General features: G+C 43.2%; 1 protein-coding gene across 12 annotated transcripts in view; it reads left to right on the top strand.

Annotated features, from left to right (window-relative positions):
• RNF220 (ring finger protein 220) overlaps positions 1 to 15,568 on the top strand; it is a 325,409-nt gene that overhangs the window by 215,037 nt on the left and 94,804 nt on the right. For 8 of the 12 annotated variants that reach the window (XM_081865514.1, XM_081865518.1, XM_081865517.1 and 5 more), the window contains 2 exons: positions 12,328 to 12,384; positions 15,205 to 15,250. In XM_081865514.1, coding sequence (XP_081721640.1) covers positions 12,328 to 12,384; positions 15,205 to 15,250 — 103 coding nt within the window. Of the gene's footprint in view, positions 1 to 5,026; positions 5,053 to 12,327; positions 12,385 to 15,204; positions 15,251 to 15,568 lie in introns of those variants that run through there. The other 4 variants (XM_081865507.1, XM_081865515.1, XM_081865516.1 and 1 more) reach the window with 2 other exon arrangements.

A 15,568-nucleotide genomic window follows, 5' to 3' on the forward strand; every position in this document is an offset into this window, starting at 1 on the left:
CAGCATAGCTAGTGCTCAGAAAATCTTTTGTGTTAATAAGTGGCCCTACCATTTAACCAAAATCTGTGGGTTTTATTTAGTGTAGCATTAAGCAGATAGTTCTCTCAGTGCAAGGATTTCTCCTTGTTCAGTGAAACAATTCCTCCCGTTCCTCCCCCAGCATACTCCCTAAATCTATTCTGGGATTTCCCCTGACACTCTGGAGCAGATTTGGGGATGGCATGGGGCACACAGAGAGGAAGGGGGGGGATTGTTTGACTAGTGCAACTACTTCACTGAATACCACATTGTTCCTCTACATCACAACACATGCAGGAAGTTTCTTATTTAGATAAATGGGTCATGATGTAGGACAGAAGCTGAGAGCTTTGAGATTCTGTAAGACAACTAGATCCATAGTAGGCTGCATCCTTACATCAGGGATGGGAAACCTATGGCCTTCTAGGTGTCAGTCCCAGCCTGCATGGCCAGTGGCCAGGGATAATGGGAATTGTAGCCCAACAATGTATGAAGAGCCACAGGTTCCTCACATATGTCAGGAATCAGGAACCTTAGGTGGTCTGAGATTAGTCTGCTCGTTTATTTTTGCTGAGCCATATGTATGGAATGCACACCCAGTGCTTAAAATCCTCCTTCCTCCTGTATCAGTATTTTGCTATAACATTGCCAACACCCTCCTATTCCATTAGCACTATTATGCAGACATAACAGGAGATAGTAGAGAGAATGAGATAAAAAACAGGGCTCTTCCAGATAACCAGTGTACTGAGCATTCATCGCATGCACGCACGCGTGCACACACACAGTGCTTTTTTCTGGGGGGAAGCAGGGGTACACATTCCCCTAAACATTTTGTGAATTTTTTTAAAGAAAAAAATCACTGTATACACACACACACACACACACACACACACACACACACATCATACCACATCACTATTGACCATTCAGTTTGAGCGAAGGTTATATAGCATCACCTGACATTGCCATTATCTGACACTCTAAAGTGTATTTTCCCATCACTTTACTTACCACAAAAAAATTATGTGGCTGTTTTTTGGAAGTGAATTTATTGTGCAAGAACTTAAGAGCACCAAATCCACTTTAATTGTGCAATCTAAATTTACTAGTATATGATAGAATCATACCTGCAAAATTGTGACAGTCTGGAAGTGGCCACACTGAGTATAATCACTGAGCTCAGTCTTGAGTTCAGGTAAGACACTCCAGTTTGAAATATGGTGTTTTCTACCCTTCTGTAATCATGAGTTGGGTTGATCCACTAGGAACTCACCTACAGGGAGCTTATGAGCAGGTACCACAAAGTTCCCTGGGTAATACAGCAGCTGACTGCGCCAGCTCTCTTCAGAATCCTCCTGAGAAGCTAATCCTCAAGAGGTGTGCAAGATGTAATCCTTTCCCCCCAATAAGAATAAATGGAGTGCATAAAACATAAATAAGTCCCATTGTCACATGCCATGCATCAGGGTCACTACTCTCACCTCTTGGCTCTCCTAGATTTACGCCCAGTGACATAAACCGGCCAGGCAACACACTGGTACCTCCAAAGCAACCAACACTCAGGTCTTACAGAGCTTCGAGCGAGGGAGATTAGAGACATTTATGAGTGAGGGCCTTTTTTCTTTCACAAAGCTCCATTGAAATACATAGTAAATCTCTCACCTTAAAAGCAACCTGACAACCAAGCAGAGATCTAAAGAGACAGTGACTAGCCAGCATTACTCTCAGTGAGAATTAGACCCCGGTGGCCCCCCATCTCCCTCCATTCGCTAACTTTTTTTCTCATTAGTTTCCCTTTGATTCCCCCCCACCCATCAGCTTTTTAACATTTCATCCTCTCTTTCTTCCCTCTTCTCCTCCCCCTCCTTCCCATGGTATCATGGCGACATCTCCAAGCCAAGTACTTTTAATTTCGCCTGTGGCCCTTGCTGACACCGTGGATATGCACAGCAAGTTAAATTCCCGCCTGATCAATAAAGCAGAAGCCGTGTGTCCGACCGGTCGATACTTTTTTATCTGTCTTCAGCCCAGTCCTGCTGATGACAGGCCTCTTGCGCATTGCCAAAGACACTCAAGGGCAACCGGGCTTTCAAAAACACGAGCACTTTAAATACATATATATCATTATTATTATTATTATTATTATTTTATTATTATGTTTATAATCCCCTCCAAAAAAACCCCTCTAATATATCCCTATAGGAAGACGGAAAGCAGTTCACAGTGTTTGGCCTTTGCTTGAAACATTTTTATGATTTATCTTAATTTTTAATTGAAAAAAAACTTGTGAATTAATTGATTTCTGGGGCTTGCCAATTAACATTGTAATTGGGTGCATGATAAATTCTGAGGCAGTGTAATTTTTTATTCTTGTCACCAAGAGGGGCTTGGTGAGGGCAGCTTTTTTCTGCATGTCCCCTTGCATAGAATGTACTCTACCTCCAAGGTACAGCCTTGCTTACTGCTACCAGCTTCTTCAGAAAGAGAGATCAGTAACCTATTCAGCTTTGCAAAATGGGATCTCTCAAAGGCATAAATTCATGCCTGGTAGATCTGAAGGAGAGGGCAGTTCCCTCACAAGGTTCTTTTCCTTCTAGTTTTCCCTTCCCATTCCGCAGCATATACCTAATCAATGCTTCCTCCATTCAGTTATGGCTTAGAAAAGTGAAAGTCTTGAGTTGTTGCTCCTGAAGTAGTGTTGCCCAGTTGCAACTCTGGGAATATGCATATACCTTTGGATCTCCCAGTGCAATAGCAAATGAGGCAGCCAGAGCTTATTCCATCTATTCCATCCATTCTTTCTCTGCACACTTGGAGCCCTGCTTGCCAGCTGGTGGGTAGAAGAAGGGGGGGCAGAAAGACTATGGCTACATTGCCTCCCACTTCTTGGAGGTGGTGGGGCTTCAAAATATATGAATATTTTGCAGGACACAACCTGGCAATACTATCTAAAAATAAGTTTGGCAATGGAGAGAAATAGAGGTGTTGTCAGGGCCTGGCCATTATGCTTTGGTAAGGGAATATGCACCACTCTGCTATGTAACATTTGAGTTGGCAGGTGGAGGAGATGCCCATCTTTAAAGTTTAGAGGATACTTGTGAACCATTACCCAAATGCTCAGGTTAAAGGCCCTTTTCCCACTCTCATTCATTACCCATTACTCAAAGACCCTGTAGGCAGAACAGAAAGAAGAGGTGAAGAGGGTATACATAAAGAGGAATGGAGAGTCAGCCCTTTAGAATTTCCAGCCAATAGAAGACTTACCAGCTTCTGCATAGTCCAGTGCTGTTAGCTGAAAGGTAAAGGTTACCAGAACGCCACTAGCAAGGAGATACGGCACCACAAACCTGTGTGTGGCACAACATCATTGGAGTCCAGCAGAGTCCACAAACTGTGCATAGACCAATGCTATCACTAAACCTAATGTGGTTTAGTCTTTGCCTCATCGCTAGTTTATGTTCAGTGCAGATGAAGATGATTAATTATTATTATTAATTTTGTTTAGGAATCATTTAATTTATTAATCATTCCCATATATAAAACATAAAAAACAACCTCTGAGTCAGTCACGACTGGACCTAATGGTCAGGGGTCCCTTTACCTTTTTACCAGCACCTTGAACCTATCTCAGTAGCTAATTGGCAGCCAGTGTACATACAGATGTACATGCAGTCAATAGGTTTTACATTGATTGCTTCAGCCTTTGAAGGCATCCTACTTTCAGTGCGGAAATTGACAGTTATGCTGTAGTTAGCTACTGTACCTTTATTCATGAATATGTCAGCCTCTCTCCAGACTTAAGCTCATATCATCAACTTTCATGCTTCTCCATTTTCTTGGGTACAGGTATGCTACCTTTAGAGTGGTGTATGCCCGAAAGAGTGTAAGTGAATGTTTCTTTTTCAAAAGAAAAGGCCAAGTAATTTTTACTTTGTGTTGAGTGTGGCCATCTTCTCTACAAACTCTTCAGCTATGCCTCTGTCAACATCCTGTGGTTTTGACAGGATCCTGATACACAAAATTTGCAGAGGAAAAGCTTTTTCTGGCATAGATATAAGTTGTTGGAGGAGCTTCACCTCCTTAATTGCTGTGTCACAGGCTTCTATTATAAGCACAGAAGCAAGAGGAGTTTGTTTTTTAAGGGTGGCAAGTTGTTTTGTGTTGTGATTTCAAACTTCTGTTCTTGACAAGGGAGCAGATAATGCTGTGGTCTAAACCTCTTGGGCTTGCTGATCAGAAGGTCGGCAGTTCAGGTCAGTGTGACAGGGTGAGCTCCTGATGCTCTGTTGCAGCTCCTGCCAACCTAGCTGTTTCGAAAGCATACCAGTGTGAGTACATAAATAGACGAGAAGGTAAACGGCGTTTCTGTGCACTCTGACACTTGTCACAGTGTCCCATTGCACTGTGCTGGCCACATGACCCAGAAAGCTGTCTGCGGACAAACTCCGGCTCCCTTGGCCTGAAGCGAGATGAGCGCTGTACCTAATAGTCAAGTTTGACTGGACTTAACCATCCAGGGGTCCTTTACCTGTACCTTTACCTTGGCAAACTGAATTCGTGCCCTGCCATATTTGCTATTGAGATGGGTCAGAGACCTGATTGTGACATTAGTGAAAATGGAGACATGGTGTGGTATTCAACTAAGTTTTATTCACAGAAGACCCATTTAAATTAATGACCATGATTAAGTTTGGTCCATTAATTTCAGTGTGTCTACTCTGAATAAAATTGAGTTGAATACTACCCATGTCCTCTGTTGTTGCACCTCTTCAGTACTGGGACATTGAAGCTTGGCCTAACTTTGTGGCTGAGATTCTGAATGTGACTGAGCTTGAACTAGGCCTCAGAACACAAAAGTTCAAGCTCCACCACATTCTCCCTGTATGACATTAAGTGAATCTGGCAACTCATCTGGGCCTCTGTTCCCCATGTGTATAGAAAGGTTAATAGAGGTTGTAATTTTAAATTTGTCAGTGATTGTGAGGCCACTTGGACATTTAGTTGTTGAAGGGTGCACCATATGATGAGCAGGTAAGCTAACAAAGTGAACCCAGGTGCCCTGGTGAAGGGCAGAGTAGGGAGAAGCATGGGCAGCAGAATAGATTGGGCAACTAAGCTCATGGAAAATGTCTCTAAGTTTTTTCCCCTGCAAGCAAAATTCAACTGTAGGCCAGTCCTTTTGGTGGATTAAAGCTACCAGCTGGAGGATAATTATTCCCCCATTACAGCTACAGTAACAAAGATCAGTCTCCACATTCCCTTCCCCCTCTTGTCTTTATTTGTCAGACTGGCTTTATGTTTTCCCCCCTCCTGTCGTTTTCTGGGAAGAGTTAAGGAGCTGAATTTGTTGGGTTTCAACCCATAAGGAAAGGCAAAACAAAGCGGAAACCAAAATATAGCCATTTGGTTAAAAGAAAACACACACCCATGTTTCCCTTTACAGTGGTACCTTGGGTTACAGACGCTTCAGGTTACAGACTCTGCTAACCCAGAAATAGTACCTCGGTTTAAGAAATTTACCTCAGGATGAGAACAGAAATCGTGCGGCAGCAGCAGGAAGCCCCATTAGCTAAAGTGGTACCTCAGGTTAAGAACAGTTTCAGGTTAAGAACGGACCTCCAGAACAAATTAAGTTCTTAACCCGAGGTACCACTGTACTTTATCACTGAGTTGATCTTATGGTGCAAGTGGATTCTTGGATTCATGGATTCTTATCCTGAATCTGCTGTGTACAAATTGGAGATTACTGGCTATCGTGAGCTTGTGCAAGTGTTATTTTGTGTGGGGTTCCCCCACTGATAAATATAGTGCAGGCTAATGGTCACTGGTCCTCCTGATTTACAGGTTCTTGGTTAGGGTTGTAACAAGAGGGCAAGAGATCACTATGGCCTGATTTTAGTGTGGGCAAGTCAATTGCTTGTATTGGAGTTTGGCTGCTTCAGCAGATGTACCATTTCTACCCTGCTGCTGATGTGGGGAAGTGCCGAGATGAGTCTCTTGGGGCTAGCATTTGCTTAGCATTGAGTGCCAAGCTTTTTAAAGTCTACCCCATTCCCTGCAGCACTACCCTCCCATTTTGTGAGGGTAGATTTGTTTTCTGCTTAGTTCTTTGATGGTCAGGTGGTTGCTCTCCCCAACACAACTGTGCTATTACTATAGTAATTCTACTATTACTATTATTATTTATCAAAATTTCTATACTACCCTTCATCTGAAGATCACAGGGTGGTTTACAGTATAAAAGCACAAAAATGCATAACATTATACAGTAACAAACAAAAGCAATAACCCCTCCCCATAGACTTTCTCACTGTAACAGAATTGCCTGTGCTCCAATGTGTGGACTGACTATTCTGCTATTGTCTCTGAATGGTAGAATTAGTGCAAGGATAGAAGTGTGGTTGGGACATCCATTTACTTACTGTTATAACAAGCCCTCAGAAACCTTTACTCTACACTTTCTAGGCAGAAATCCCAAATAGTTGTTTGCTGTGATTCAGTTTTAAAGAGCAGATTTTTGGGGGAAAGCTCCAGAGCAAAAAATAAAAGGGTGTGTGTGTGTGCTCGGACACAGAGCTTTAAAGTGTGGACCTGTTCCTGGAAAGAGCGGAGCAAATGGTAAGTAAGAATAAGCCCTAAGTCAAAATGAGTAGATGCTCCCTCTCTAATGTGGAGGTCAGGTGGAACTGAATTTATTGAGAAAAAGCTCCAATCCTAGCTCAGACAGCAAAGCACAGAGGCTACACCTGCCTTAGTACCACTTTCCAGGCAACTCTTACTTAAAGCTTTGGGTTGTTTCCAAATAACTCATCAGCCCGAGGATTTCTGCTCATGCAACAGAATTGCCCCTTTTTTTGTGTGCCCCCCCGTTCCCTTCTCAGATCTTCTGTGGGTGGTTGGGCAGAAACCCAGAACAGATTTAGGAGGGCCTGGGAAAGGGAGTTCCATTGTGCAAGCAGAAATCTTTGTGCTGATGGAATGAGCTATTTGGATACCTATGGCTGTACACCATGAAAATATAACAGGGAAGGATAGCAGGCGGGAAAGAGAAGGGTCGTTGCTCAGTAGAGGAACACATGCCTTGTGTGCAGTAGGTTACAGGTTCAATTCCCAGTATCTCCAGTAAGAGCTGAGAAAATATTCCTGTCAGAAATCCTAGAAAGCTGCTGCCAGTCAAAATAGAGTCTGTACTGTCTGTCTCAGTACTGAGCTAGATGGGCCAATGATTTGACTCAGCATGACAGCTTCCCATATTCCTATGCATCTATATATATATATTTAATACAGATTGCTGTCAGATTTTTAAATACTGCCTGCATTCATGAAGGCTATAAATGAACTTATTTTATATGGAAGTTTGTGTCAAAGCAATGGAACCAACCAACAAAACTCCATGTTCTCTGCTAGTGTCCCTCATTTCATTTAGGTTTGAAGCACATCCATTATCAAACTATAAGCCAGGATGATTAACAATTTTACATTCATGCTCATGTCATCCTCAGATTTTATTTGGGCTTCTGGGAGGCTGGACTGAAGAAAAGTAAAAACAGACTTTTAGACCACTTTATGTTTTATCTAAAAGTGGCAGTGTGCAGACTCACTGTACTTATCCCCATTTGGCAAGCAATATTTTTCTCTCATGTTGGAGCATTTTCCCAGTGACTACTAGCTGATATAGGCCACACACACAAACACACACACACACACACACACACACACACACACCACACACCAAATCCCTGCTTCCTTCATGTTGAGCCTTCCCATGGAACAGTCACTGATTAAAAGTGACATTTAAAATTTCCGGTTTACTTTTTCACTGCCTCTGTTTATTGCCTCTCCCCCTCCTTCCCGCACACACACACACTTCATATGGTTGAAGCCAGCTCACTGCCCCTATTCCATTGTAGTACCTTTTGCTATTGGATGTCATTGTGTAAGTAGTGCATTCCAAGGTAAAATGTTGTTATTCCAAAAAGGAATTCTTATCAAGAGGCTTAATTTTAAACGCTTCTAAAACCAATAAGGCAGGCTGCTATTAAGACGCTGAATGAGGTGTCAAGAGTTTCACTCACTCACTTGGTGTCAGCTGGAGCTAGGAAAGCTCATGACCTCTTTAAAGCAGATGCCTCAGGATAACCCTCAGACTGCCCGGTGAAACGACTCGCTTAACACTGGGAAAGACAAGGTGTGAATGTCCATGTTCTATGCATATTGATCATAATTTGGATATAAGGAACGGTTTTATACTGAATTAGGCTAGTGGTCCATTTGGCCCAGTAGTGTCCACTGCTCTTCAGGAAGACCAAGTAGGGCCTCTACAAGTAGAGCTATCAGATGTCAGGCAAGACTTGGGAAGGGAGTTCATAGTCGTGCATCTCTAGATAGCTGGGACTCTTGTGCCATTGACAATTTAGAACACACTTTTAATTAGTTTGTAGAAAAGAAATGTATTTTAAGAAAATTAATGTATTTTTTTAACAGCAGAAAATGAGGTCCACTCTAGATTGGAGTACTAAAAACTATATTTATTGCATGAAAGAGAGCAAGTAAGATGATGACTTATGTGGACCAAGTGGTGATCATAGAAGCAGAAGTTGCAAAGGTTCCCCCACCCCAAGATTAAATATTCAAGAGGATAATAGATTGTTGAGTTATTGTATAACTCCCATTCATTTACATGTGGTTTCTCTTGGAGAACTTCCCAGTTGACTTGCTCTTTGCCAAATATTAAATTACTCTTTGCAGTCTGAGTGTTCAGGATCAGTTGTGTTACTCAGTAAAAGTGTGATCCTATGGCTTTGGAATGACATCCTGGGGGCCATAGGATATAGCAGATCTTCTCCACCATTGGTAGAGAGGGAGGTCTGCCATCAGAGAGGGACCCCAGGATGCTTCCTTATAGTGGTGGCAGAGAGCTGTGTTGTTGGTACTCCAATAACAGAAAGAACAAGGGTGTGGGTTTCCTGGGCACATTGGGGGAAGCTTTGGATTCAGTGGATCTAAAGCTCCCTACTGGGCATGCCCTTGGAACAGGAAATAATGATTCCCCTCCCATTAGAGTCTATAGAGCTTTCCCCACCCTCTGCTGATGTGAGCCCAGCAGGGCTGGGAATCTGGTGTTTCTTCTTCCCCTCCCCAATAGGATTGCTTTGTAAATATGTGCTTCTGCTTCATAACAGATGTGTTTGCAACATAGCCAAATACTAACACATATATTTGTGTGTAGAAAGTGGATCAACATGGAAACAATAATTTTTCTTAGAAATATGCAAAGCCCCAAGAACGAAAATCTTACCCACAAACTCCCCCTTAGCCTCATTAGGGGATGATAGCTATTCCCCATCTGTTAATTCCTGCCTCTTTGTGATCTGCTGCTGCCTAAAAGGGGCAAGTAAGTTGTGCTATCATAATGAACTGGATAAACAATTCCCCAAACAGATTAAAACTAACTGTAACTTGTAAAGGGTGGGAGGATGGGGGGTACGTAGTAATTATATTTTATTAGCTAGCAAAGCACCATTTTTTGCTTTCAAAGGATAATTCTATGTAAATCATCTTAATTAGAAGTGTCAGACAAACCTGTGAAGATCATAGTTAGCAAGTAATTTCCTATGTATGGGTTATAATTTAAACCACATGGATCGCTCGCTGTGTGGCAATATGCTGGCCATGAAATAATGTGGGGAGTGTCGGTTGAGGTTATTACTATGTAAATGTGTGATCATTTCAGACCGCTCCTGACTTGCTTTGTGATTAAAGAGAATTCTGAGGTCTCCAAAGATTGTGCTCTTTGCAAGGGCCTGGAGCAGAAAACTTTAAAAGGTGCTGGAAAGTGTTTGAACTTTAAAGGTCGTGATTTCCCTTTTACCATTTTTAATTTGCCACCACTGTTTATGGGAAGGAAGGTTTCTCTTTGCTTATGGCCTCTCACTTTCCCAACCATCAGGCTAGCGATTAATGATTTGGTCTTGGAAGGACTGGACAAGAGAGAGTGTTGCCGCTTTACACAATACATTTACCTATGCACATAACTTACCTGTGTGTTTAAAAACACGATCTCTGACTTGGTTCTTTAATCCCAGAAGAAAATGCTGAAATGGAGGCGTCAGCCTGTTCTGGGTTTTGTGTTCTTATAATGAAGCAACAGATATGCAATACTTTTAGGAGGAATGGTCCCTTGGCCTGACCTGGTAAGACTGTATTAATGCACTGAAGTGTGACCCACAAAAATCACATTCTAATTCTCTAGATGAATTAATCTGGACTAGTTACCGCTAGTTAAATGATCTTCAGCATGTGCTGTTACTACTGAGAGTAGATCAGAAGCACTTATACTCGTCCTCAAATATTGTCAACTTGCTTTAACTGTGCTCATCATCTTGAGACCCTTCTTTGTGTGCCCCCTACACAAGAGGCCTGGAGGGTGGCAACACAGGAGCGGGCCTTTTTTTGCTGTGGCTCCGTTTGTGGAGTGCTCCCCACAGGGAGACTCACCTGACACCAGGCAAAAGCTTTGGCCTTTTAATTATCTGTGGACTTTTAGAAGTGTGTGGGATGTTTTTAATGTATTTCTCTTTCCTTTTGGTTTTCATGTATCCATGTGGGGTGTAATGTTTGTTTGTTTGTTTGTTTGTCCATTCATTTGTAAGTTGCTTTGGGTTGCCCTGGGCATTGAAGCAACTAATAAATTCAATAAATAAAAATAAGAATCATTCATTTCCTCGCTGCATCATGGAAAGGAAGAATTGGTTAAATACCATAAAGCATATTTAACTGCCAGCATCATAGGAACCACATTCCCTTCTGGGCAGTCCTCTGAGAGCCACATGTCAGTGTTGGTCAGGGCCAAAGGCAAAAGTGGGCAGAGCAATAAATGTGAAGGTAACTTCTGTATGGTAGACTAGTTTCTTCACACTCATGCATCTCTCTCTATCCTCCATCCAGCCAAGCAAAAGCCCTCAAGGAAGGTGCAAAGCAAGGCTGGTGAGGGGTGTGTCTCAGGAGGATGTATAACCTAGGGAGAGTCCTGAGGGCTATAGAGAGAGGAATGGTGGGCCACCATTGTTCCCCTGCCCTGAGGAGAAGAGTATGGTGTCTCCATGATTACAAATTTTAAAAACCACTTTTGACAATCAATTAGTAAGGATTGGTTAGAAAGAAAGAAAATAGTACAAAGAGAGCAAAACTAACTGGAGGGGAATGATGTTAAGTAATGGGCAATCTAACACTGGTTTATGCTGGCCAGGGGTTTTTTTGCCTTTTTTTGTTTGGGTGGCTGCTACTTTTTAAAATCTCTGCTTTGGCTTCCCGGCAGACATAGTTGAGGGACACAATCCTGGTGCCTCCCAGGGGAATGAAAGAGCTGTGAACCTGGCACACCCATGACCGCCTCTGACTCAGTCCCAGAACACCCAGTTTGGGGGGCTCCCCACAGTGAAAACATCTCCAGTGAATCTAGGGGTTGCGATTGCTCTCTAAGTAGGTAAATATCTGCAGTGCAACTATGCAGTCCCAAGTGATTATCTTCATTCTCACACATGCCAACACACACAACACACTTCCCTTTTGGTAAGGAATTGGATAACTTGGCCTCCTACCTCCCTGAAGCATGCACAAAAGACCAGCTTTTTGCCAGTGACCCCAAAGAGTCGCATCGGTTGCTATTGAGAAGGGAGGTAGAATTGAGGTGGAGATGACTTTTGGTCTTCAATTTTTGAGAGGGCTGTGATTGCGACAAAGAAGCAGTGGTGGCATGGGAAGCTTTGCAGTCCCCAGGAGCCAACACCTTCAAAATACCCTCCTCACTTCGTTTTTCTACACCCAGCCATCTGCCAACAAAAGGCAGATTAAAGCTAGCCAAATTCAATTTCTACTCACTGCTGCCACAGCTCGACATCTGGGGCTAAAGTGTCCCCGACAAAGCGAACATGACAGCCACATTGCTTTTTTGTCACATCCAGTAGCATGTTGATCTTCTAAAAGTCTCATAAAAATTTATTGATGTCTCCCATATTGCTGTGATTGGGAAGAAAAGTGTGTGTGTGTGTGTGTGTGTGTGTGTGTGTGTGTGTGTGTTAATGCTTCTAGAATAGATCTGATTTGATATGTCTTGTTCTATTGTCAGCATCTGTTTAGCAAGGCTTTTTAATACTTTCTGGCTGCCGATCAGTCATCCCTAGCTTGGGATGCCGACTTGCATACAAATTTTATTATTAAGTACAATTCCTTCTCTCCCCACTATCCTCCCCCCCACACCACCCTCCCCTCTACCTATCCACCCATCCATCCATCAACCCCCCCAAGGCTAAGAAGAGGGACCTCCAGCTGTGGGAGCCCTGCAAGCGCAAGACATCAGCTTGGGTAACATATTTCAGAGCCCCATTTTTGCCTGTTGCAGGTGCTTTGTATCAGTAAATCGAATCATGGGGAAATCATTTATTTCCTAATGCTGTTTGTGGCATGTTAGCTGGAGAATTTACATGAGAGAGATTACTTTAATAACCAAAAAAATTACAGTGCGAGGTCTCCCCGCCCCGTCGCCTTTGATATGTAATTGTTTCAAATTTAACCTGTCTGGAGTGAGGGTGAAAGGCATTATTAAATCTGAAGCATCTTGCTCCAGGGAGGGCGGGGAGGGGGAGGATCACCCTAGTGTGAACCTCCTTCCAGCCGTTAAATAGAAATGGAGTGAAATTAACAAATCAACCAAGCAGAGAGAAAGAAGGAATTCCTACAGCCTGGAGAAAGGCCCTTCTAATTTTAGTAATTTGTCTCTCTTTTCTCTGCTCCACATTCTCCTCCTGTGACCCAGTCCTGTGTGATACCTAATGCTCTTCATTCCTGCTAGCGTCTCTGTACATTAATTTTGTTCAAGGACTGAGATCCATACTGGACCAAGGGTCTCAGGGAAAATGTGAACTGCAGAGAAATGTAACCATTTATATTTAGAAATGTAATTCCTTATCAGGTATCCTCTGACTAATAGGGACTGTAATCAGTGACAGAGCAACAAGGCAGTGTGTATGAATGACTGCACCCAGACAGGGTTATACCAGGAAGGTGCCTGTCACATCAGCGTCCCACAGGACGCTAACTTTGCAGCAGGATTTCTGGTCAAACAAGGTGGCAAGTGCTTGTAGAGTTTTCAACCAGTTTCTGTGTCCCATAAGCAGTAGGAGCAGGTGGTAATGTGAGACAAGTTATCCACAGCACAGCTAACTACTTTTCTGCATGGCAAGTAGGTCTCTTAATGGTTTCTCAAATCACCTGTTTTTTTAGTACTCTTTGGTTTCAGTTTCACCCCTTTACCTGCCTCTCCTGGACTGGGCTGTGGTTTCATCCAAGATCCTGTCTTACCCAACATGGCCAGTTCAAGAAGTCATCAGGGTTGGGAATTTGCCAGGGCCCAGAACCAGTAAGGGGACAACTAACTGAAAGTGAATGCCACCACTTTGACTGTCATTTGCTACTAGGATTGACTAGGTTTGGAAGGGACACTAGAGCAAACCCTTAACTAAGTCAAGGTGTTTTTTGTGTTTTTTTAAAGAATCTGGCTGTGATTTGCCAAGTGTGTATGCCATTAGTTCTGACTAGTTTGCATGCCTTGCTTCCTTCTGCCCTTCAGGGCTGTGCTTTAGTTCTCCCCACCCCCTCAACAGCTTAATCAGGGTACCATAGAGCTCCCTTTGTGCATCCACTCTGCAATGTGGTAAAGTGCTACCCTTTGCTTCAGTCACTAGGTAATACCACTGCTACCCTGTCTATGAGTCTTCTTTAAGCTAGTGGGTGAGCAGCCTTTGATCTTGGGAATGGGGGGATTGCCAGCAAACTCATTCCACTTGCCGCTGGATGCCAGAGCCAGCCTAACCTCTTCTTATTCCCCGTTGGCACAAATATTTGGAGTAAGTTACCTGTCAGCCTGGCTCATGGGTCACAGGCCATAGAGTGCCTTCCAATTGTTTTGCAAAGCAGTGAAGCCACTGCTGCAATTACAGCTGGACTGCTCACAATGGCAGGTTATGAGGGGAGGATAATTGGCTTTGGAACACCCTGTTTTGGGGCTTTCTTCTGGCCTCCATCAGTGTGGAAGAGGGGACAGCATGAGACAGGCCACATATACAGGAGCCTTGAGAGATGTGGTATTTGGGGGCAATTGTTGCTTTGCCTAGGTGAGAGAAATTGGCAGGATCTACTCTTGGGTTCCTATCAGACAAATGTAAGTTAAGAGAAAGCACTGCTGTGGGGGAATGCTCGAGGTATGTCTATCCAATCTTTGAGCAATGGAGTCTTTGGTGTAAGGAGAGTTGTGAATGGATGTGTAGTGGTTTGGGCAGGCCATTGTAACACGGGCATGAGAAACCTCCAGACCATCATGCCTCAGAACTAGATCATGGAGGTCTTTGCAGCCCATGCCCCAACTTAATGGTGTGCCAGCTGCCTCACTCCATGCTCTGCTTCCAGTTTGGTTGCCTCCCTCCCTCTGATCTTGCTGTCCCTCATTCTCCTCTGCAAAAATGAATGAGGAGAGCCAAAGAGAACAAGGAGAGTTATTAAAGGGTCCTTGTCCAAGTTGCCCAAGAAGTATCCAGAAGCTGGAGCCAGTCCACTTAAATGGCCATGGTTTCAAATTGCAACACTATGCATTACTTCTGTTTATGATACTTAATGGTGTATTTTCCCATAGGGCCAGGCATGGGACATGGAAAGCTTTATTATGGGACATGCCCTAGTGGACATGGAAAGCTTTATTATGCTACAGGAATAATGTGGGTGTAAAAGGCAGATGCACTTCAGAGCTTCTGTGATACCTAGAATATGATTTTGGATACAGGAAGTCAAAGTTATATCCTTGCTCAGCTTCTAAGTTGACAGGGTAGCACTGGGTGTCACTGTCTCTCAGTCTAATCTGCCTCGCACGGTTTTTGTGAGAACACCATTCCTGCTCTGAAGAAAGGGTAGGATTCAAATGTAATATATAAATAATAGAGATAGAAAGTTGGGTACAGTGTGGTGGTGATGGTCTTCTGTGTGGAAAGTGAGTTCCTAGTTGTCTGGATCTCATCATAGAGGGCTTTACAGCACCAACCCCCCCCTCCCCAAAGGTCTGAAAAGTCTTACCTTGTAGAATTTATCTGCCCACTTTCAGTATGGTACTGATACTCTTCTTTTCTCTCTTGACAGTAAGAACTCTATATTGAAGGATGTCATGGCTCCAGGTACTCCCAAGGTAAGTGAGCCAAATTTGGTCACATATTGTTTTCCAATATCCTCCATGCCCCTACAAACACTGTTTCTTGGTCCAATTTGATCTTCCTTTCATAATCTTCATAACAGTATGTGGTATCAAACAGTTGTCTCATCCTGTACACAGACCCTGAAGTTCCCTGGGCAGAGGACAGTCACTTAAGTCTTTATTTCTGCATCCCTCTTTATATTAGTGCCTCAATATGTAGTGGGCATGCTTAGAACCCATTGCAAAACCATTTCAGCATTCTAAAATACTTCCAGATTTTACTAGAATTGGCCTTTGGGTCCCTGCAATTGG

The sequence above is a fragment of the Podarcis erhardii genome (genome assembly GCF_964252035.2).
Source record: "Podarcis erhardii genome assembly, chromosome: 6".
Classification (NCBI taxonomy): Eukaryota; Metazoa; Chordata; class Lepidosauria; order Squamata; family Lacertidae; genus Podarcis; species Podarcis erhardii.